A 23,673-nucleotide genomic window follows, 5' to 3' on the forward strand; every position below is an offset into this window, starting at 1 on the left:
CAATTGGCTATGCCACAGCACATCAAGATTACAGTGACAAGAAAAACTTTGTTTGAAGATTCATTTCAGCAGGTATCGCGGTGCGTCGTCAAATGCTGAAGACAGGATCTATGCATAGGAACAGCTCCTCTTTCTCAGAGTTTCACCTCTTCTTCAATTAGAATTATGACCTCAGTGATGGCACCTGCTTATCCTGAATCTCCTAAGTTTATGATGAACCTTGGGCCTTCCAAATAGCAAGAGATTTTCCTTAAATACAGTCAATCAGGCACAGCAGCATTTCATTTTTCCCTACCTCCATTTTCTGTATAAATTTATGCTTTTAGCATTTGGATTATCAGCCTCTATTGACTAGCTTATTTGTAGTTACATTTCTTGGAAACTTTAAAGATTAGTAGAAACGACAGAGGACAGAAGGAAACTAATAAAGCATTGGGGGGGGGTAGATAAACTTTTAGGGAGGAACTAGTAATCATTGTCAGATCATCATTCCTTAATAGTGCAAAGGTGACAAATTTGGCATGAAAATTAACATCAGAACTCTTTGGTAGCAGGATAAATGATGACCTGGACAAATTAGTTTTCATTTTGTTACAATGCTGTATCTACTTGTTGTTTGTTTGGGGGTTTTTTTTCATGGCAATGAGGGTTAAGTGACTTGCCCTAGGTCACACAGCTAGTTAAGTATCAAGTGTCTGAGGCTGGATTTGAACTCAGGTCCTCCCGAATCCTAGGCCAGTGCTTTATCCACTGTGCTGTATCTACTTGTTGAAAGAAACTTTGAGGAGAACATACTTGTGAATTTTTTATGGATATTAACTATGTTAGTGGGAAATACTATGACTTAACTCTTTTTAATGCTAAACACATCTCTCATATTTTTTTAGCTTTCTTTAATTGACCCTTCCCTAAAACTGTGTTTAGTGCCTAGTTATTTTATTTTAAATTCATAGTTTTTCTGAATCTTCTTCACACTTCATTTCTTATTTGATTTTGATGTGGATCTATATTTGAAATTTAATATTGGTTTTTCCTCTGGCCTATCAAGTTGTCTGAGAATAGATACGTTTTTTTAAAAATCTACTTTGATTTTAAAAATTATATTTTAGTACTTTATAAGATATAGACATATTAGCCTATGATCTCATTTCTTGATATGCCTTTTTCTAAGAGAAAATAAGATTTTAATTACATTCATACTTTGTACCACTTTGTAAACCAAATTTGAAGCAGGTGGTAGCAACCCACTTTTTTTTTCCTTTTGTGGGTCAATGGGGGTTAAGTGACTTGTCCAGGGTCACACAGCTAGTGTCAAGTGTCTGAGGCTGGATTTGAACTCAGGTACTCCTGAGTCCAGGGCTGGTGCTTTATCCACTGTGCCACCTAGCTGCCCCCCAACCCACTTTTTATAGATGGAAAAACTAAGGCACAGAGGTTGATACTGTGCCCTTTGTGACATAATGTGTTATATTTCCTATTTGAAGAATTATTGATCCTAGATAAGATATATATTGTTAGGATTATTTTTGTAATTCTGGTAGAATTCTGATGAAAGTAAATATCCTTACACGGGCTTTGGGCACAAATAAGTAAAATAATTTAGTTTTAGGGGTACAGTCAGTGGCTGTAGAATGAATTGTTTTTCACTGCTTCTTGTAGGAAATTGAACCAATGATCTTGGTTACATTGACATCATGTGCTGATCAACTAAAGCAGCTAGCCACATTAAACTCTAATAGATGAACAGAAAAGCAAATTCAGTACTCACTGTGTGAGAGAGTGAGTGTGTGTGTGTGTGTGTGTGTTTACATATAAATACTGTCCTTAAAGTCAGTTGGATTTAAGAAGGAAGATAATACCTCTTAAATAATGCTTTAAGAGGCTTTTAATAACAAATTATTCTTTTTTTCTTTCTAGATAATGAGTTTCAATCCCCAGGATCTTCGAAGACGTTTGTGGGTGATTTTTCCAGGAGAAGAAGGTTTAGATTATGGAGGTGTGGCAAGGTAGTAATAATCTGATTACTTAGAATTTAGTCCCTTTGCTATAAAAGAATTAGTATATTTTTTGTGTTAGAATATTCTTCCTATATTTGATTTGGGAAAATTGAGGAATAAGAATTAAGATTTTAATTTCATGTTTCCTGCTTTCTTTACATTATTAGTGTCTGATTAAAGGTATATAGGAAGTTTTAGATAAAAAACTGCATGTTTCATTCTAAACTCAATTAAAAACTGCTTTTTTCATGTTAGTGTTGCTCTGCTGTTAAGTCATGTGGCCTTTTCTCAAAAAGTCCTCATCCTCCTTAATCTCTGCACCTTTTGTGTCATTGCCCTATCCTGGTTTGCTTGCTCCCTGTCTAAGCACATAGATGGCGCTGCAGTGCATAGAGCACTGGGACTGGGGTCAGGAACACCTGAGTTCAAGATACTCAGACACTGGACAAGACACTTGCCCCTGTTTGCTTCAGTTTCTCCAGTTGTAAATGGAATAATAGCAGCAACTAAACTACAAAATTTTCTGTTTCTCTCAAGGGCACCAACGTTCTCCCATTCACCCAGACTTTCAGTCTCAAAATTAGCCTTGATTCTTCACTCTTCTTCTCCTTCCATATATAATCATTTGCCAAATTTTGTTAATTCTACCACTACATCATGTCTTACATCTATCCTCTTCTCTCTGTTCTCATGGTTACCACCCTCATGCAGGCCATCATTTCCTCTCACCCAATTGTTACAGCACCATTCTAAATGGTTTTCCTACTTCCAGCTCCTAAATTATAGGCTTGACCTTCTCACTTATCTGCCTAAGAATCTGTAATGACTCTTGCTTTTTGGGTAAAGTGCAAAGTCTTCAGCATGGCAAGCCCTGAAAATTCTGACCTCTCAACTGCCTTACTCAACTTATTTTATACTACTCCTCATGACATATGATGTATTCTAACCAAACTAGCCCTCTTACTGCTTTTTGAATCATTTCAATACTTCTTTGAGCTAATAAAGTCATACTTAATCTTAGAGTTAGAAAAACTTGGGCACAAGAATTTGTAAATTGCTAGGAGTCTTATTGGGAGTCCATGGCTAAGTTAAGGCTAGTGTGTCTGTTAAGACTCATGTGCCTGTCCACAGTCATTGTCATTCATGAAGCATTTATCAGGTGTCTTCTGTGTACAAAGCATTATTACTGGGTACTGGAGAGAGATGCAGTAATAAATAAGATGTAGGTCCCTGCCTTCAAGGAGCTTACCATCTAGTAGAAAACATGGACAAGGAGACGATAAGAATGCAAAGTACAGCATAATAATTGCATAAGGGGAGATGTACAAACAAAACATTATGAAAGAACAGAGGAAGAAATGATCACAGAGAAGACTATTAGGGTGATAGAAGAAGTGGTGCCTTTAAGGATGTGTATGAAGTATGAATATAATGGAATACTATTGTGCTATAAGAAATAATGAGCAGGCAGATTTCAGAAACACCTGGAAAGACTTACATGAACTGATGCTGAATGAAGTGAGCAGAACCAGGAGAACATTGTACACAGTAATAGCAACATTGTGTGATGATCAACTGTGATAGACTTAGCTCTTCTCAGCAATATAATGATCCAAGATAATTCCAAAAGACTAATGGTAGGAAATGCTCTCCACATCCAGAAAAAGAACTATGGAGTCTGAATGCAAATTGAAGCATACTAGTGGTGTTTTATTGTTGTTGTTATTGTTTCTTCTTTCTTCTGGTTTTCCCCTTTGTTCTGATTCTTCTATCAAAACATGACTAAAGTGGAAATATGTTTAACATGATTGTAATGTGGGGGGCAGCTAGGTGGCACAGTGGATAAAGCACCAGCCCTGGATTCAGGAGGACCTGAGTTCAAATTCAGCCTGAGACACTTAACACTTACTAGCTGTATGACCCTGGGCAAGTCACTTAACCCTCATTGCCCCGCACCCCACAAAAAACCCCACAAACACGATTGTAACGTATAACATTATATCAGATTGCTTGCTGGCTTGGGGGAGGGGGGCAGGGAGGGAATGGAAAGAGGGAGAAAAATTTGGAACTCAAAATCTTACAGAAATGAATTTTGAAAACTATCTTCATATATAATTAGAAAAAAGTAAAATAAAATGCTATTTTTAAAAAAGATGTGTATGAAGACAGGTAGAACAAGTAGATTGGTAGAGGAGGAGGAGGAATTTGTATTTCAAACATTGAGTTGACACAGGACACTTCAACCATGTAGCTTTAACTATTTTTAACTATTTTTTAAAGACTTTTTATATTTGCAATAATAAGGTGGTAAAAATCATAGCTGTGTTTATACATGGCTGTGTAACATATATATATATATATATACACACACACACACACAAATACATAAATAATTGAAATTTCATTGGAATCCTGCACATATACATGAACACACACACACACACACACACACACACACATACATAATTGAAATTTCATTGGAATCCTGCAAAGTCAACATGTCTTTGGGGGGAGGGGCAGTGCTAACAACTGAGAAGTTTGTTATAGGACCATACTTAGATGTGTGAACAGGCTATTTTCAAGGTTTTTACCATGCCTTTTCTTTTAATTTCAGAGAATGGTTCTTTCTGTTGTCACATGAAGTGCTGAATCCAATGTATTGCCTGTTTGAATATGCAGGGAAAGATAACTACTGCTTGCAGATAAACCCAGCTTCTTATATCAATCCGGATCATCTGAAATACTTCCGTTTTATTGGCAGGTTTATTGCCATGGTGAGTGCAAGTTGAGAGCCTAATATTTACAGAGCATGTTTTCTAATTATCTTATTTGAAATTTTCCCAGAAAGAAGTAAAATTATTGCTACACACTCAGCATAAGGCTTGAGAGCTGATTTTCCAAAATTTTGTAGTTATTCACGAAATCTTTGAATTGTAAAGATGTCTAAATTTACATATTCAAACCCTAACCTTGAGCCTGGGCCCTCTCTGCTTGAAAACTGCCAATCACAGGGCACTAAAGGCTGGTATGATAATAAAATAGAAGAAGAAAGTCAGAAGACTGGGTTTGAGACCCAGCTGGGATCCTTACTACCTGTGTGACCAGGGGCAAATTGTTCAACTTCTTTAAACCTCATTTTATTCATTTGTAAATTAAAAATAACAATAATAACTACAATAATCACTTCATAGAACTGATATGACTAGTTCTTGTTATGGCAGTCCACTTCACTTTTGGACAGCTCTTATTGTTAAGTTTTTCTCTGAGTTGGCTTCCCTGTACTTTGACCATTGGTACCAGAGTAGAACAAGTTCAATCCATCAAAGTCACTATATCAGTTTTCTGTGACATTGCTACCTACAGTTGCATTTAACATTTTGAATGCTGAATTCATATTATAAGAATTCTACAAATTAAATCTTTTTTTCTTATTCCTCAGGCATTATTCCATGGAAAATTCATAGATACAGGCTTTTCTTTGCCATTCTATAAACGTATCTTGAATAAACCAGTTGGACTCAAGGATTTAGAATCTATTGATCCAGAATTTTACAATTCTCTCATCTGGGTTAAGTAAGTTTATGATAAGTTTATTTTTTGAAATTGCAGTCCAGGTGCCTTAATTGTTTAATAGGAATTCCTACCAAAACCATTGAAGTATAATTTATTTTTGGAATGAGCCTTTCCTATGCTAAATTCTTTCTTTCATTATACTTTAAAGTAAATTTAATATAGAAATGTGACTAAGATTTCTAGATTTGGACAAAGGTGTAATAACTAAAGAACATCATTTCCTAATTCTTTTACTTTGTTAATTTGATTTAATTACCATTTCATAGTGAGACATCAGTAGTTAGAAATGTAGTTACTCCAAAATATAATTGAGTTGCTCAGGGAATAAAAAATGGATACTATGTTATACTATTTTTTTTAACAGAGAAAACAATATAGAAGAATGTGGTTTAGAGATGTACTTCTCAGTCGATAAGGAAATTCTTGGTGAAATTAAGAGTCATGAACTGAAACCCAATGGCAGTAATATTCTAGTAACAGAAGAAAATAAAGAAGAATACATTAGGTAAGAGAAAACGTACTCTTTATATTGTTAAGAGGGGCCTGTTACCCCAGATTATCAAACTGCCTTGGAAAAGGGTTTTTTTACTTTAATTTTTCAGTAAACATTTTTACTTAGTTTTGAGTTCCAGATTCTTTCTCTCTCCCCCTTTCTTCCCTCCTCCCTCCCTGATGTGGTAAGAATCAGATATAGGCTATACATGTGCGATTGTGTAAAACATAATAGTCATTTTGTATGAGGACTTGAATAAAAGAAAAAAATGAAAGTAAGTGAAAAATAGCCGGGTTTGAACTCGGTCCTCCTGAATCCAGGACCAGTGCTCTATCCACTGCACCACCTAGCTGCCTCCTTATATACTCTTTTTTTTTTTAGTGAGGCAATTGGGGTTAAGTGACTTGCCCAGGGTCACACAGCTAGTAAGTGTTAAGTGTCTGAGGCCGGATTTGAACTCAGGTACTCCTGACTCCAGGGTCGGTGCTCTATCCACTGTGCCATCTAGCTGCCCCCTTCCTTATATACTCTTTTTTTTTTTTTTTTTTTAGTGAGGCAATTGGGGTTAAGTGACTTGCCCAGGGTCACACAGCTAGTAAGTGTCAAGTGTCTGAGGCCGGATTTGAACTCAGGTACTCCTGAATCCAGGGCCGGTGCTTTAACCACTGCGCCATCTAGCTGCCCCCTTATATACTCTTAACAGCAATCAATGCAACATGCCCCTTCTCTCTGACAGAGTAGTGTTTGACTCAGAGTGCTGGTTTATGATACTGTTTTGGATATAGCTAATGTAGTTATTTGTTTTGCTTGAATATCTATTTATTACAAGGGCTATAGTTTTTTCTTTTCTTCATTGGAGGGTGAGAAAAGGTGTATTTTTGTGCATTGAAAAAAAATAAAATTTAGTTTAAAAATAAATAAATTTGGGGCAGCTAGGTGGCGCAGTGGATAGAGTACTGGCCCTGGAGTCAGGAGGACCTGAGTTCAAATCCAGCCTCAGACACTTAACACTTACTAGCTGTGTGACCCTGGGCAAGTCACTTAACCCCAACTGCCTCACTAAAAAAATTAAATAAAGAAATAAATTCGTCATTCTTTCCCTTCCTTCCCTCCTCCACAAAGAAAAAAGCTATCCTACAATCTTCCTATAAAAATGATTGCTGTACTTTACTTTACAAGTAAGTACTTCTGATTGCCTTTTGGCTTGATCTACTTGTGATGAATCATGCTGACTCTGTGAACCCTGCTAAATAAAGGATTTCACTGCTGTCCTTTCTGTATTGTAGAATTTTCCTAGTAATCAAAGTCAAGCTCATTGATCTATTTCTTGCCTCATTTAATCTCTTCCCTTTTGTGCTTTGTCTCTAGTCATATGCATTAAAAGTATGTACCTGATTGTCACTGAGCATTTCAGTCACTATATTTTCTTTCTTTTCTTCAGAATGGTAGCTGAATGGAGATTATCTCGAGGTGTTGAAGAGCAGACACAAGCTTTCTTTGAAGGCTTCAATGAAATTCTTCCCCAGCAGTACCTGCAATACTTTGATGCTAAGGAACTAGAGGTAAGAAATATCTCTCTTTTCTTTGATGACATATAAAGAAATGTAGGTTTTTGTACTTAAGAAAGCCAACAATTCAGACTTGTAGTTATTTCTGTACAGTGGGGCAAAATGAATCTCAGTTTGTTCATCTGAAAATGGATTCTTGTTCTACCTGCTTCCCAAGGTGGTTGGGAGGATCAAATGAATTGAGATAATGAATATCAAGCTCTATTGTAAAATTAATGCTCCATATAAGTAAATTCTTTCTAATTTCTACAGGGTGTTCCAGAAGTCTTTGTACAATTTTTAAATTTTAAAAGATTAAAACTTTTATGATACTTTATATAAAATGTGCAATTAGCAGCACTGGTACATATGTGCTCTTATTGGCTAATTGATAACTCCTCCCCCCCCCATCCCCACCCCGGCTGTAATTAATATCTTTATGATATGTTTTTCCTGTCCATATTGTAGTTTTAGAAGGAACAAATGAACTCCTTGCCAAATCACAGAATTTGAGAGTTTAAAGGGATCTCAGTAACTATCTAGTCCAATCCATACCTGAACACAATCTCAACCATAACATCTCTAAGAAATAGTCATCCAGTCTCTGCTTTAATATTTCCAAGGAGGGGAAAACACACTACCTGCTTGGAAGGCAGTCTATTTCAGTTTGCATCAGATTGTTAGGAAATTTTTCCTGACATCAGCCTTAAATTTCCCTTTTTGTGAATTTCCCCCCATTGATCTTCATTCTGCCTTTGTGGGCCAAACAGAGTAAGTCTAACCCATCTTCACATGACAGCCCTTTAGATCCTTGAATACAGCTATTATGCTTGCACTCAGCATCCTCTCTTCTAGGCTAAATATCCCCAGTTCATTTTATCATGGATCTATCATCCTGATTGCCCTCCTAAACATTCTCTACCTTGTCAGTGCCTTAAAGTGTGACTTTACAAACTGAATAAAATTTCCAGATGAAGATTTACAAGGACAGAATAAAGAGTAACTTTCATCTTATGCCTAGTGACTATGCTTGATTTAATGCAGCCCAAAATTTTGTTAGGTTCTTTTGGCTTTCATATCCCATTGCTGATGCAATAAGCTTGCAGTCCACTGGGACCTGTAACGATTGGAATGACGCCACCTGCTGGAGACTTACTGTAGAAGAGTTCTGCCCATGAAGTGAAGGTCTTTGAGGGCAAGACCAGGAGTCAGGAAGTGACGCGGGCTAGTGGGAGGAGGAAGGAAGAGACTGGCGCTCAGTCTCGGGCTTTTTCCTTTGGACTCTGGTGGAGAGCGGAGCTAGAAATGTGCTCTCCCTTTAATAGATAGGAATCTAGGCCTTTCTCTCTCTCTTTACCAAATTCTTATTCTCCTTAATAAATGCTTAAAAGTCTAACTCTTGCTAAAGCTTATAATTTATTGGCGACCACTCATTAGATATTTTAGACAGTTTAGCTAGAATTTTAGCCCTTAACAGATGGCGACCACGAATCTTTCTCAAACATTCTGCTATTTTGAAGTTTAATTTCTATACCTGAATAAAAACATGACATTGCATTTTATTGAATTTTGAATTTTAGTTTATTAGACTCAGCCAAGAGCTCTAGCCATTTAAGGTCTTTTTGGAGTCTGGCAGTGAGTTCCCAGCTTTGTTAATAGCACAGATCCCTGGAGTATTCTGTTGTATATCTCCTGCCACAGTGACATCACACTATAAATAATTCCTCTTTGAGTTATCATCAAGCTACTTCTGAACACATCTGATTGATCAATCATCCAGTCCAAATTTCCCCATCTTCTCCATGAGAACAGAATGAAATGTTTTATCATAGTTTGTTAAAATACAAGGGAACTTAATCCATAGAATTCCTTTCATCTATTAGTTTAATAACATTGCCAACAAACAAAAAGAAATAAGATGAGTCGTATATGCCTTGTTCTTGAGGCAGCTCTTTGTGATAACTCCTTCCCTTTCTAGAGGTTCACCTGCCATATCTTACTGATCCATTTTAGAGTCTTATCAGGAATCAGTGTTCACTGCTGAATAGTGTGTAGAATGTTTTCTTTCCTTTTTTGCAAATTGATACATTTGCACTTCTCTAGTCTCGTGATACGTCTCCCATTTTCAGTGATATCTTAGATGTCACTGATGAGATTTCTGCCCTTCCATGTACCAGTTCATTCACCACCTGAGTGTGTCATTCATCTGGGCTAAGTACAGCAGGGTCCTTTCTTACCATTGCCTCATTTGTCTTGGACCACAGCTATATAATAGCCACTTCTAGTCCAGAGTTCATTCATTCTCTTTGGCAAAGAAAACAAGCAAAATAAGACTTGAGCAGCTTGGCCCTTTTTCTGATGTTCCTCAGTTGTCAGCCCATTTACTGCAAACAAAGGTTCTGCCCCTTCTTTGGTCCTCCTTTTCCTTACCATAGTTAGAAAGACTCCATCTTTTTTGTATCCTTTTCTTTTCTCACCAGCTTTAGCTCATTCTGCGTTTTAGTGCTCCTAACCATTTTTACAGGACTGTGCTATGCAGTTTGATTCATCTTCTATGACTTACCCTTGCTTCCATCATTTGTCCATTTCTTTTTAAATTCAAGTTGTTTGGTAAATTCTTTGTGCATCCTTGCTACTATTTTCAAATAACTTTTCTTCTTCACTCTTTGGTGAAATTATTTCCCTTTGTGTCCTCAGAATTTCATTCTTGAGCATCTTCTATTCCCTCTAGACTGATTTTCCTTGCAGAATTTTAGTCATGGGGATCCTCTGTGTATCCTTCCTCTGAACTCTTTGCAGTGTACTTTCCCCAAATCTATGATGTATCAGGTGATGCCCAGGGTTTTTTTTTCCCCTCTGTTACAAACTCCAAGGAGGCATGGTCACTTCCATTATTTCCATCCCAACAACCAGATCTTTCCTGTCAGTGAGAGTCAGATCCCAGAATAGAATTTCCCCTTGTTGGTTCATCTGACATTTGAAAGATGAAGTTACCATAAAGGCAAGTCAGGAAGTTATTTGCTGCTTTCTTTTAGGGTAGAGAGAGCTTTTATAGATGTCTGGATAATTAAAAGTCCCCAACACTACTATTCCTCATTTATTTCCTCATTTAATATCAAAGTGGTCTGTAATCTGCTCCACTGACAAAGATCACTTCTCTTTCTCCTATTGATCTTTATTTTATTTAATTAATTAATTAATTTTTTTTATTGCGGGGCAGTGAAGGTTAAATGACTTTCCCAGGGATACACAGCTAGTAAGTGTCCAGTGTCTGAAGCTGGATTTGAACTCAGATCCTCCTGAATCCAGGGTTGCTGCTTTATCCACTGCACCACCTAGCTGCCCCCTCTCCTATTGATTTAACCCAATCTCTAGTATCTTTTTCTCTGTCTTTATGCTCCTTATATCTTCTGTGGCATTTGACATTATTGACCTTCCCGTAGTATATTGTTCATATTAGATGTTTAATAAATGTTCATTCAAATGAATTAGTATACCTGGACTAGATTCTTAAGTAAAAGTTAAGTTTTTGTATAAAGTCTGCAATGAGTGACTTTTTCTTCTGTGGATACATCTCTTCCTCCACCAATATAATATCCTGGAAACTTATCTTATTGTAGGTGGATAGTAGTTCTTGGTATATGATTTTAAAACTGAACTCCTGAGTAGATCTGGTGCTTTGAAAACTAGTAGTTATTAAATAGTACTAGGCTATCATGTCATGCTAAAATGATATGCTGTACATTTTCTTTGATACTCTTATTATTGGTGGGACCTGGTCAAGTATGCTTATAATGTCTCTAAAATCCTTAAATAAACCATGTATTTTCTGTCACCAAAGGTACTTTTGTGTGGAATGCAAGAGATTGATTTAAATGACTGGCAAAGACATGCCATCTACCGACATTATACTAGGACAAGCAAACAAATCATGTGGTTTTGGCAGGTTTGTAGCTGATTTCCTTGCTTTTATTTTTGTCAATATTTTATAATTTATTAGAAAATGCTACATCATACAGGACCTAAGCCACAAAACAAAACACACACACACTGTACTCTGGTTATACTGCAGGCCTCTGGATCCATTTATTTGGGATGGCATTGGTGAGCCATCTTATAACAAGGCCTTTATAGGACTTTTGGTAATTTAACCGCTTTTTACAAGGTATAAGACAGAACTAGAATATACCACATTTTTCTATATTGTGACGTTCACTTGTGTTTTGGTCTATTGTACAAATATATTGTTTGCTGATAGAGGTTATATATGTACAATCACATATTTCTGCATTAGTCATATTGTGAAAGAAGAATCAGAACAAAAGGGAAAAATCTCAAAAAACAAACAACAAAAAAGTAGAAACAGTGTGGTTCAATCTGTGTTCAGAATCCATAGGTTTTTTTCCTGAATGTGGAAACTACAATTCTTTCATAAAAGCAAATCTAGGGGGCAGCTAGGTGGTGCAGTGGATAAAGCACTGACCTTGGATTCAGGAGAACCTGAGTTCAAATCCAGCCTCAGACACTTGACACTTACTAGCTATGTGACCCTAGGCAAGTCACTTAACACTCATTGCCCCAACCCCCCCCAATCCCCCCAAAAAGCAAACACACACACACATATAATTTTTTTTTTTTTGCTGAGGCAATTGGGGTTAAATGACTTGCCTAGGGTCACACAGCTAGTAAGTGTTAAGTGTCTGAGGTCAGATTTGAACTCAGGTCCTCCTGAATCCAGGGCCTGTGCTCTATCCATTGCGACACCTAGATGCCCCAAAGCAAATCTATCTATATCGAACTGGGTTACTGTGCATATAAATGCCATAGGGCACTTCTCTATTCTTTTTTTTCTGCATTTCTTCTGTATTTGGAGGGAAGGAATCAATGGTATTGAATAGAGTCAGGGGTGCTTTGCCTAAATCATTTGATCCCAACATAGTAAGATCACATCTGGCACAGCTGTTTGGTGTCAAAATGCAGCCCTTTTCTCTGTCTTCCACTAAGAGTGGCAGAAGAGGCCTTTATGGAATCTGGGTTGGAAGAGACCTTATGACTCACTTACTCCAACTCATACTTGAAGTAGGAATCCTCTCTACGTCATCTAGATGAGGGGTCATCTGGTGTGTCCTTGAATCCTTCTAGGGCTAAGGGAACTTCTGTGCAGCCCAAAAATAGTTCCTAAAACATCTCATAGATGAGAATATTGAGATAAGAGCAATAAAAAGCATAGGTCTTATGCCTGATAAATGTTTTATGACAGAATGTGTGAGGTAGGAAGCAGTCAGTCCAATCACCGGCAGTGTTGAAGAACTCTTCAGAATGATTTTTTTACCTTACATGTCGCTATTTTTATGTGCTTGATATCATTAGTTTGTTGCTTCAAAATAATAATAATTCCACATGTTTAAAAGTACTTTTTCCCTTTTGACAGTTTGTGAAAGAAATTGACAATGAGAAGAGAATGAGACTACTGCAGTTTGTTACTGGAACATGCAGGTTGCCAGTTGGGGGATTTGCTGACCTCATGGGTATGCAGATATTTCCAATACAGAAATTGGTTACACAGGCAGCTCTTTTTATAGAGAGATATAGATATAAGGACATGTGTATGTTTGTGTATGTATATGTATATATCTTGTCAGAACTAACTAAATCAAATTTAAAGTAGTAATTTCACTAGGTAATTTTGACTAACTTGGGTTTGTATAAAGTTGCCCTTTCTGTGCATGTTCCCTTCTGATTTTGAACTGTCACTTATTTCACATCAGTGGGTGAAGATTGTAAATCATCTTTTCTAATGTCTGTTGTGGGTTTAACATTTTGCTAGGTGCTGCTAGGGGAAATAAAGAAGAATTAAAGAGAAAAAACACACATGCAAGCAATGGTATAACAGTACAAGTCAGTAAATAGTTGAGAAGAGAGGGAGAAGGGGCATCAGTTGCAACCTTAAGGCTTTGAGCTAGAGCACACGACAGGAGCCTTGATAGGAGCTGGGGAGGAAAGGGAGAAAGGGTGTTTGTTGGTTTTCCAACAAACATCGTTAGAATCATTACACTGTTTTGTTTAAAAACAAAACAAAACAACTTTTGTTTTGACACAACAGACTTCCCATTGAATGTCGTCCCAGAATCCTCTATAAGTGACACCTCTACAAAACCATTTACTAGTTGTAACAAAAAGCAGGATGGATCCCTTAGCTTTAGTTTGACTAGTTTTATCAGCTCTCAACACTAAATTTATATTGTTGTTTTTGCACATGTTGGTTTTTTTTACTCTGAGAAGTGCATTTCTTTAGGAAAAGAAAAATGGTTGAATTTGTTTAGAAAAAAACCCCACAGGATTTGCAAGTGGAAAGATCCATTAGATCATTAAAGATCATAAAAATTAGGGTTGAATGGGACCCTAGAGATTATTAAGTCTAATCTTAATTTTTTTGGTTGTTTTTTTTTTTTTAGTGAGGCAATTGGGGTTAAGTGACTTGCCCAGGGTCACACAGCTAGTAAATGTTAAGTGTCTGAGGCTGGATTTGAACTCAGGTCCTCCTGAATCCAGGGCTGGTGCTCTATCCACTGTGCCATCTAGCTGCCCCTAATCTCAATTTTACAGAAAGAAAACTCAACTTTAGAAAGGTTCAGTGACTTGCCCAAGGTCACACACAGAATTAAAATGGCAGGGCTCATATTTGAATCCAGATCCTCTAATTCTATATTAGGTGTTTATTGTACATGCTTCCGCCCCCCCTTCCCCTTCCCTCCCCCCCCTTCCAGGCTAGATTTTGAATTTACACTCACATAAAGGCGATATTGCTCTCTAGGGGAAAGAGCAGAGACCAGAGCGCTGAGAATGAAAGACATGTGAAGGAGACAGAAGGATGGCCCAAAGAGAAGGAGACAGAAGGGTGGCAAAGTGGGGCAGGAACCACAAAGAGGCAGGCACAGGAGGAGAACGTTGAGAAGGTCATTGGATCTGTTTAAAAGATGACCTTGAGAAAATAGTTTCAGTTGCTGGGGGTAGGTAGAAACAAGATTATTGGGAATTAAAGAGAAAATGAATGATGGGGAAAGGGAAAAGATGATAATAGGTCACTCTCTGTAGTAATATGATGGGGACAGGAAAGAGAAATAGGACAGAAGCTGGAAGGAATAGCAGAGTCAAGCAAGTAATTTTTTTAAATGACTGATATTTGCTTTAAGACTTGTCTATGGGGGCAGCTAGATGGCGCAGTGGATAAAGCACCGGCCCTGGATTCAGGGGTACCTGAGTTCAAATCCGGCCTCAGACACTTGACACTTACTAGCTATGTGACCCTAGGCAAGTCACTTAACCCCAATTGCCTCACCAAAAAAAAAAAAAAAAAAAGACTTGTCTATGTTTAAAGGCAAATGAGAAAGTACTAATGGATTGGGAAAGATTAAAGATTGAAAGTCATCACGCATTTATTAAATGCCCACTGAGTACCAGGCTCTGGGCTAAGTGCTAAAAATTATCAGCTCCTTCAAGTCACAGACGTGTCATTTTTCATGATTCTCTCTCCAGCATTTAGCATCTATCATGTGTATCATAAGCACTTACTATTTTGAATTGAATGGGAAATAGCAATATGTCCCTCAGGAGTCTGAAAATGAAATATACCCCATGGGAAGCCATTATTGATAGCTGTGGCATCCAATAGAGGTAATGGAAAAAACTTAATTTGAGATGTCCTCCTTGTTCTTCATCCATAAGAAGGTGGGGTTAGTATTGAGCTTACTGAGATGACACTATTCACTGGGAGGAAGAACAAAAATACAAATTGCAAAAGCTATTTTGGCCTTGGCCCCTAAGTCTTCTTCGGAAAAGTTGAATAATTCTTGATCTAAACCACGTTTTGATCACAGTAAGTTACCAGAAATTGATTATTATTTTATCCTCTTTCCTTCAACATTAATATTTGAATTCTTCATGTATTACATTGCTGTATTTCCTGTTACCAATTACAGGACATAATATGTTATCCCAGATGTAGACTGTAGCATAAAATCTCATTTTCTGTCGAGGGCAGACATACCAAAAATTGATAAATATTTTATTCTCTTATAGGGAGCAATGGACCACAAAAGTTTTGCATTGAAAAAGTTGGAAAAGAAAATTGGTTACCTAGAAGTCATACCTGGTGAGTAAAATCATTCAGACTATGGAAAAAAATTTCAAGTAATCTGGTATATACAAATTATTTGTCATAAGTGGAGAAATTACATCTAGTGTAGTATTTATCAATATGTAGAATTTTAGAGGATACATAATAATTATCATAAATGTAGCTATAAGATAGCATTGTAAAGATTGAAGGATATCAGAAGTTCGGTGATTAATATTGACTTATGGGAAGAGAGGAACTATTAGAATGAAGCATATTTCAGCAGACATGCTACTGTTGTTTTGTTTTTTTAATTAGACTTCATCAGGGGACATTTCTTTTTATACATATACACATATCCCCCAAATACAAGTTTTTTTGTTTGTTTTTTGCGGGGCAGTGAGGGTTAAGTGACTTGCCCAGGGTCACACAGCTAGTAAATGTCAAGTGTCTGAGGCTCGATTTGAACTCAGGTCCTCCTGAATCTAGGGACAGTGCTTTATCCACTGCATCACCTAGCTGCCCCCCACCCCCCAGTACAAGTTAAAACAATTTTTTGACATTTTTTTTAATGTTTTGAATTCCAAATTCTATTCCCCCATCCACTTCCTGAGACAGTAAGCAATTTGGTATAGGCTATACATATGTAATCATGTGAAACATTTCCATATTAGGCATTTTGTACGAAAGAGAAAAATAGCATGCTTCAGTCTGTATTCAGACAATATCGGTTCTTTCTCTGAGGGTGGATAGCATTTTTTATCATAAGTCCTTTAGAATTGTCTTGCTGAAAATAGTCAAGTCATTCACAGTTCTTCATCATACAATATTGCTGTTACTGTATACAATATTCTCCTGGTTCTACTCACTTCACTTTGTATCATTTCATGTAAATCTTTCTTGGTTTTTCTGAAATCATCCTGCTTGTCATTTCTCATAGCACAATAATATTCCATCACAATCATAAACCACAGCTTGTTCAGCCATTCACCAGTTCATGTATATCTCCTCAATTTCCAATTCTTAGCCATCACAAAAAGACCTGCTATAAATATATTTGTGCAAATGGGTCCTTTTCCCTTATTTGGATCTCCTTGGGACATAGACCTACTAGCAGTATTACTGGATCAAAGGGTATGCACAGTTGGCTTCCCCTTTGGACGTAGTTCCAAATTGCACTCCAGAATGGTTGGATCAGTTCACAACTCCAACAACAATGCATTAATGTCCCAGTTTTCTTATATCCCTTCCAATATTTATCATTTTCAGCAAGGGATAGTTCTCATGGGGAATGTTAGTGAAAGGTGATTTAAAGAAGAAAGCACCAATAAATTGATTATGTTCTGAATTTTCACCTAATGAAGATTAAAGCAAGGCAATAAATCAAGGGAGTAAGGGCAGATATGATAGTGGGAAAACATATTATTTTTCCTTGGGGAAGAAAAATAATCAAAAGATTGCTAGAACAATTGCCAGAGTATATTTGGAAAAAACCTTAGCAATCATCTGGACCGACCTTAAAGCATGAAGTCCTCTCTTTTTTCATGGTACTTTATTCTGTAAGGAAATAATTACATCGCACAATATCATGGAAAGAAACTGCGTTGTCAGTAGACCAAATCTCAGATTCACTCTCTGCTGTTTAATATGTGTGTGAGATCAACTGGGTCCATTATGAATTGATTATTTAATCTCAGCTGGTTCCTGACTGTTGCATAGAAAACCTTTTATTCTTCCTTTACTGACTCTGTCACACTGCCTGCAGCAGCTATTCAAAGCTTGCTCATTTTCCTTCCTGCTGGTAATCTGCTCCCTTTTGGAAAATTATTTCACTTCCTATTTTATGCCATTTCAAGAACCCTCTCCCCATCCCCACAGCTCAAAACCCCCCCATCACCTCTTTACCCAGCTTGTCCTTTGTTTCAGTTTCTGAAGAGGTGACCCTCCTCCTGGTTAAGGTTAATTTCTCTCCTTCTATCTTGTTCCTTCCCATCTCTTTCAGGAGTTTGCCCCATTAGTCATCCTTCTCACATCTTTTCCTCTCCTTATCTACTGACATTTTCCTCACTGCCTACAAATATATTTAGGTCTTGCTCTTATGTTCTGTGTATATAGCTTCCCCTATCACTGCTTAGATTCCAGAAAGTCAGTGTTTGCCTCTTTCTTCCCTACCTACTCACTCTGTGATGCCTTTTGCTTTTATACCACAATCATTTCTCAATACACAGCCCTACCAGAAACACCCTCTCTCATAACAGAACAGTCCAGCAAAACCAGTTTGCCCTTCAGTGATATCCATTCCTTCCAATAATGTTCACTCCCTCTTACAGAGGGGAGAGAGGGTATTTCATGATGCATTTTCTTAGTCTAGGATTGGCCTCTGAACTTAGTGTTGTTCACCTTTCAGTATGATTTTCCTTTTCATAGGATTTTCCTCTATGCTTTTTTACATTATTGTGGTCATTGTGAATGTCATCTTCCTGTTCATATATTCAATTTATGCCAGCACTTCCCAGAATTTCTCATATAGTAAATTATATGTACATGCATATTCCATAAGTTTCTCTAACCATTTCTCAATTGATGGGCCCTCACTTTGTTTCTAATATTTTTGATACCACAAAAATTACTGCTGTGAATATTTTAGTACATCATTTTCTTTTGGGCTTTATGCCCAGTAGTGGATCAGAAGGTTATCATCTGTTTAGTGACTTTTCTCACACAATTTCAAATTGTCTTCAAGAACTATTATACTAATTCACAGATGTACGAATAGGATTTGTCTTCATCCACCCCCTGTAACACTAATCATTTCCATCTTTTTATCATTTTAATCATGAGATAGAACTGAGACCTCAGAACTATTTTAATTTCCACTTCACTTATAGGGATTTAGAAATTGGTGTGGCTTCTGAAAGTCTGGGACTCTTTGAAAACTTCAGATAGGTCATGGGTATGAATCTTTTGGCAGTCTTTGATCTTACAAATTTGTATCAATTTTTTTATATAGCTAGGAAATCAGACTTTTTTCCAAAGATATTTAATACAAAGATTTTTTTCCCCAGTTCTGCAGTTTTTCTTCTAAGTGCATTGTTCTTGTTTGTGCTAAAGGGTCTTGATTTTATGTGGTCAGAATTTTCTCTACCTTTTATTATCACCTTTGCCATGTTTAGATGAGAAGTAACCCTACTTGGGAAAAGACACTTCTTTTGTTTGCTCATTTTTTTAAAAGATAGTATTCTTTGTTTAAAAAAACCCAATATTTTACATTATGATGACAGAAACCCAACTTGGTGAGAATAAGCAAACTTTAGTTTACTGACTTTTAGGCTTCAACAAGAATCCAAAGCTATTTCTGCAATATGAGTGAAAGAATAATAATATGAATTTGAAAACCATTTCTAAACTTTTTTTTTTTATTTTTAAAAATTATACCACCTCCTTGGCACATTCCACTTGAGACACCAAAGTAAATTTTAAAACTTACTTCCAAGATTATTGTGTTTTCAGCTTTGCCTTTTTTTTTTTTACTATTGCATATTGGTTTTAGGAAAATGCTTGGTCTTTTTTCATAGTATCAGACAAAAAAACAAAACAAAAAAATCTTTTTTTTAAATGTCTTTTTGGTCTCGCATCATATTTGTTTTCAAATCTGTTCCTCCTTTTTCCTCTGGCCAGTGACCCAGCCTTCATAATTTAAACTTTTAAAAGAAAGAGAAAAAAAAATCAAGTCAGCAAAACAGGGATTGGTGGTGTCAGACAGAATATGTAGTATACCATACCTATCATCTCCCCTCTCTCTATTATCATAAAGTTTTAAAATTGGGAAAGTTCCTCATAGGTCCCTCATTTTGTTGATTCTGAAACTTTGAACCTGTTATGGGGAAGGATTTAGGGTTACACTGCTATTTTCATATGAGTTTAATTAATTAAATACCTGGAATTGCTTCCAGGGAACTAGGCACTAGGTCCAGACTGAAGTATCCAGATGCAAATGCAATTTTTAATTCTGTCAATTTGCAGTTCCTAACAGGCAGCCATGTGGGAGCCAAGACAATTCATAATCCAGGCATGGAGTTCATTAAGGCTGCTACTCTGTCCCACTCAGTTACTTTGTATCTTCTCTGTGTATTCTTTTGTCTATACCTATTCATTATGTTATCTCCCATATTAAAATGGCAAGTCCTTGAAGGCAAGGACTGTTTTTGCTTTTTCTTTGTAATCTTAGCCTTTAGAGAAAGAAGTGCCATATACCTAGTAAGCCCTAGATAAATGTTTATTGATTACCAAGTATATTTATGCCCTGTGCCAACAGTGCCTGAAGGAGCTAACGTTTTACTATAGGGATACGTGTACTTTGATAAGTGAATACATGGTAATCTGGAAAGGGAGAAAACACTGACATCTGGAAAACTGCATAGGAGCCTTCTTTCTCTGGCAGTAACCAAGTTCCAAAGGGTAAAACATTTTGTCAGTTTCTTTGTTGTGTTTCCTGGAGTTTGCTTCCCTCATACTGATCATTCTTACTTTTAGTTTTAATCGCTTGGATCTACCGCCCTACAAGAGCTATGAACAACTGAAGGAAAAACTCTTATTTGCTATTGAGGAAACGGAAGGATTTGGACAAGAGTAACCTCTGAGAATTTGCACCCCTGAAGGACATGAATTCATTTGCAATGTTTGTCCTTCACCTCTTCTGCTTGTTGCACATCTTGTAAATTGGACTCTGACTGTTTAAAGAGTTATTTGTGTGTAAGTAAATTAATGTTATCCTTGCGATTGATGCCCCAGTAATTCTGGATTTCTACTGAGCCCTTTCAGAAATAAGATCTTCAAGTCACATGGCTACAGATGAAACCTGACAACTTGAGACTTAACACAGCAATGACACCTGCCTTGTTTTACTCAACAGGATTGTTTCTTTAACCTTTTAAGTCTTTCCTTTGGAGGTAGGTTTTTCTTTGGGGGAGCTGCAGACATTCTGGGAAGTCTTTTTATAGCTACAATGCGCAGGTTCTTCATCTTAAGCCTTTTGGAGAGGGATTATCAGTTGAAGCTTAAGCCAGCTCTGAGATACCAGGAGCAAGCGTCCAGCTCAGGTGCCTCTTTTCACTGCAGCCTGGCCTGACTGTTTTCCATTTTGCATCATTTTGATGTTACCTCTGGGAAGTGATTCAGAACTCTCACATCTGTTCACAAATACTTTCTGCTGTTCAGTGCCACTTCAAAAATGAATTCAGACAGAACTAAATCCCAGCCCGCACATGACAGTAAAAGTTTGTCTATTCATTGGGATTTTCATCATAATGCAAATGCTCAACTGCCTGGGCATTGCTATTACTGTAGGAAAGTGGTTAAGAAGTGGGATGAATTGTTCACATTGGCTGTGTGAGATGGGTCCAGTAAGCTTGACCACAAGCAATTTGAGGACAAAGCAAAACAGAGGGAAGGGGCATCAAGAAAGGTGCCAGCTAGCCAAATAATATCCCTCTGTAATCATCATGGTTGTATACTGTTTGCAAAAGTTCACCTGGAATTGGAATCAACTAGGTTGAATATGTACAATATTTTTGCAGATTCAAGTTGGTGGTGGAAAAGGAGAGATGGGAGATAGGCTTGACCTTTGCAATCATTTCATATTCAGATAATGTCTTTTTTTTTTAAACATTTAAATGGTATTGAACAAGCCAAGTTTTCTGTTGTTTACCTTCTAATCCCAATTATATAAATGTAAAACATCTCCAGAAATTATATTTTCATTTTGGGGGAAACTTGAGGTTTGGGTTGTTTTTGGTTGTTTTTTTCTTATTGCTTGAAGCCCATCTGTGTTTTTACTCAGTTACCTGTGAAAAGTTTTCTCTCTGGATTTAGACTGATCATTTTCCCATCATATGTTAAGGTAGCCATTTCAGTTTTTTGTTGTGCCTGAACTTAGTTGAATTATTACTCTCATTTTAAAATTAAGCAGTTTTAATTTTCCTTTTCCGTTAATATTTAAGATTAGACGTGGTTTTTATTAATGATTGCACTTTGGGTCACACACACAAACATAGATAAGTCTGGGGATGGATTGCACTTCTGGGTTTTAACCTAGAGAGCCTGGGATAGAGCCTAAGATGTAAGAAGTGCTTGTCAGGGGCAGCTAGGTGGCGCAGTGGATAAAACACCGGCCCTGGATTCAGGAGTGCCTGAGTTTCAAATCCGGCCTCAGGCACTTGACACTTAACTAGCTGTGTGACCCTGGGCAAGTCACTTAACCCTCATTGCCCCGCAAAAAAAAGAAGAAGTGCTTGTCAGAAAGAAAATCCAATCCCACCTAGAAGACGACATTCTTGTTTCCTCCACAATTCTGTCTTGGAGTAAGAACAAGCTGTAAAGATATGAAGCATATTTAGGCTCTAAGAGACTAGAATCTTAAAACAGAGATTAAGTGTAAATGAATGGGCTGCCTTGTCTAGTGACTGCCTCTTGGCATAAAAGGGAAAAGAGGCTCTCCCAATCCTGTTTGATTTTTATTTTTACACATCCCTTGCATATACCCCAGGAAATTGTGTGATCTCCTAAAGCCATAGCTGATTTTAAAGCAGACTTGCCATTTTTTCCTGTTGGGAGGATATGAGACAGTCTTACTGAGTAAATAATTACCAACTACCCAAATACTTATATAAGACCAACTTTTGCAATATGTAATGGGCTCTGAAGGAGACAAAGCCTTATAAAGATTTCCTGGTGAGGTGAATTATCATAATGAAATTTAGTTACTTAAGAGACTTACAAGAGAGATTTTCAAAATTAAGTGAGATAATGTAAGAAAGTAGACTGGTTTTTGTTCTATATAATGCATCAGGATTCATCTACAGATATAGAAATATTGTGTTAAAATGTATAAATATCACCCAAGAGGCTTTGTGCCCTATATTTTTAAGATACAGAATAGTTATATTTGTAATAGCCATTGCCCTAGTTCTATAGGGTTTGGCTGTTAAATATTTTTATGGATGAAATGTTTAGTTCCAGAAAAGGTTTAAATGCTTGTATATATTTTTGCAGCCTGGGGGGCTCCCTTATTCCATTTCTCCCTTTAATTTAAGTGGCCACATGTATATGTCTTTCCTGCTGTACTAGGGACCTGGGGGCTGGATATCCCAAGAACCGGTGGTTATGTGAAAATACTGCAGATATACAGGAAATACAAATACCTACCAGATGAAACCTTACATTTGGGTCCAAACTAAACATTTGAAAATAGGTTTGTTGTGTTTAATTAGAGAGATTTCTTAAATCTTAACTAAAAAATGCTTTTAGAAAGTCCATTTTCTTTGTAAGCATTATCAATGCTAACAGATCCTGTTAATTTTTTACCGCATGTTATATTGAAATAAAAAGGATGTAAAATAAGTGTTTGGTGCATTATTCTGTTCTCGATGGGAAACTGGGGAGCACAGTCCTTGACAAGAGAGAAGGATCTGGCCAGGGAAATTTCTCTTAGAAATTTTGGTTTGAAAACATCAAATAACCAAATAAATAAACTACTGTTCTTTCCTTATAGGATTTTGTGTTGGAATAACCAAGACTTTTAAGTATGTGGGACCTCAGATTACCCTAGTAGAATTCAGTTTAAGGGGAAGTTAGGTGGCGCAATGGATAAAGCAACTGACCCTGGATTCAGGAGAACCTGAGTTCAAATCTACTCTACAACATCAATCCACCCTACCTCTCCAGATTACCTGTCTTTCCTTTCAAAACACTGAACTACATTCCTGGGTTTGTTGGGGGAGGGGGAGTTGGGGGGGGGGAGGGCGGTGGGTTGGGGGGGGTGTGGTTTGGGTTTTTTTGGGATAATGAGGGTTAAGTGACTTGCCTAGGGTCACAAAGCTAGTAAGTGTCAAGTGTCTGAGGTCAAATTTGAACTCAGGTCCTCCTGAATCCAGGCTCCGTGCTTTATCT

The 23,673-nt window shown here is 37.1% G+C and overlaps 1 protein-coding gene across 1 annotated transcript in view; it reads left to right on the forward strand.

The window, feature by feature from the left end:
- The window catches only part of ITCH (itchy E3 ubiquitin protein ligase), a 77,136-nt gene extending 53,796 nt beyond the window's left edge, over positions 1–23,340 (forward strand). Inside the window, 10 exon segments of the mRNA XM_043984645.1 lie at positions 1–72; positions 1,918–2,006; positions 4,612–4,771; positions 5,437–5,570; positions 5,935–6,075; positions 7,505–7,625; positions 11,452–11,556; positions 13,042–13,138; positions 15,690–15,762; positions 20,260–23,340. Coding sequence (XP_043840580.1) covers positions 1–72; positions 1,918–2,006; positions 4,612–4,771; positions 5,437–5,570; positions 5,935–6,075; positions 7,505–7,625; positions 11,452–11,556; positions 13,042–13,138; positions 15,690–15,762; positions 20,260–20,359 — 1,092 coding nt within the window. The 3' untranslated portion in view covers positions 20,360–23,340.
- Positions 23,341–23,673: the final 333 nt, after the last annotated feature.

Source organism: Dromiciops gliroides, chromosome 2 (assembly GCF_019393635.1).
Source record: "Dromiciops gliroides isolate mDroGli1 chromosome 2, mDroGli1.pri, whole genome shotgun sequence".
Taxonomy (NCBI): Eukaryota; Metazoa; Chordata; class Mammalia; order Microbiotheria; family Microbiotheriidae; genus Dromiciops; species Dromiciops gliroides.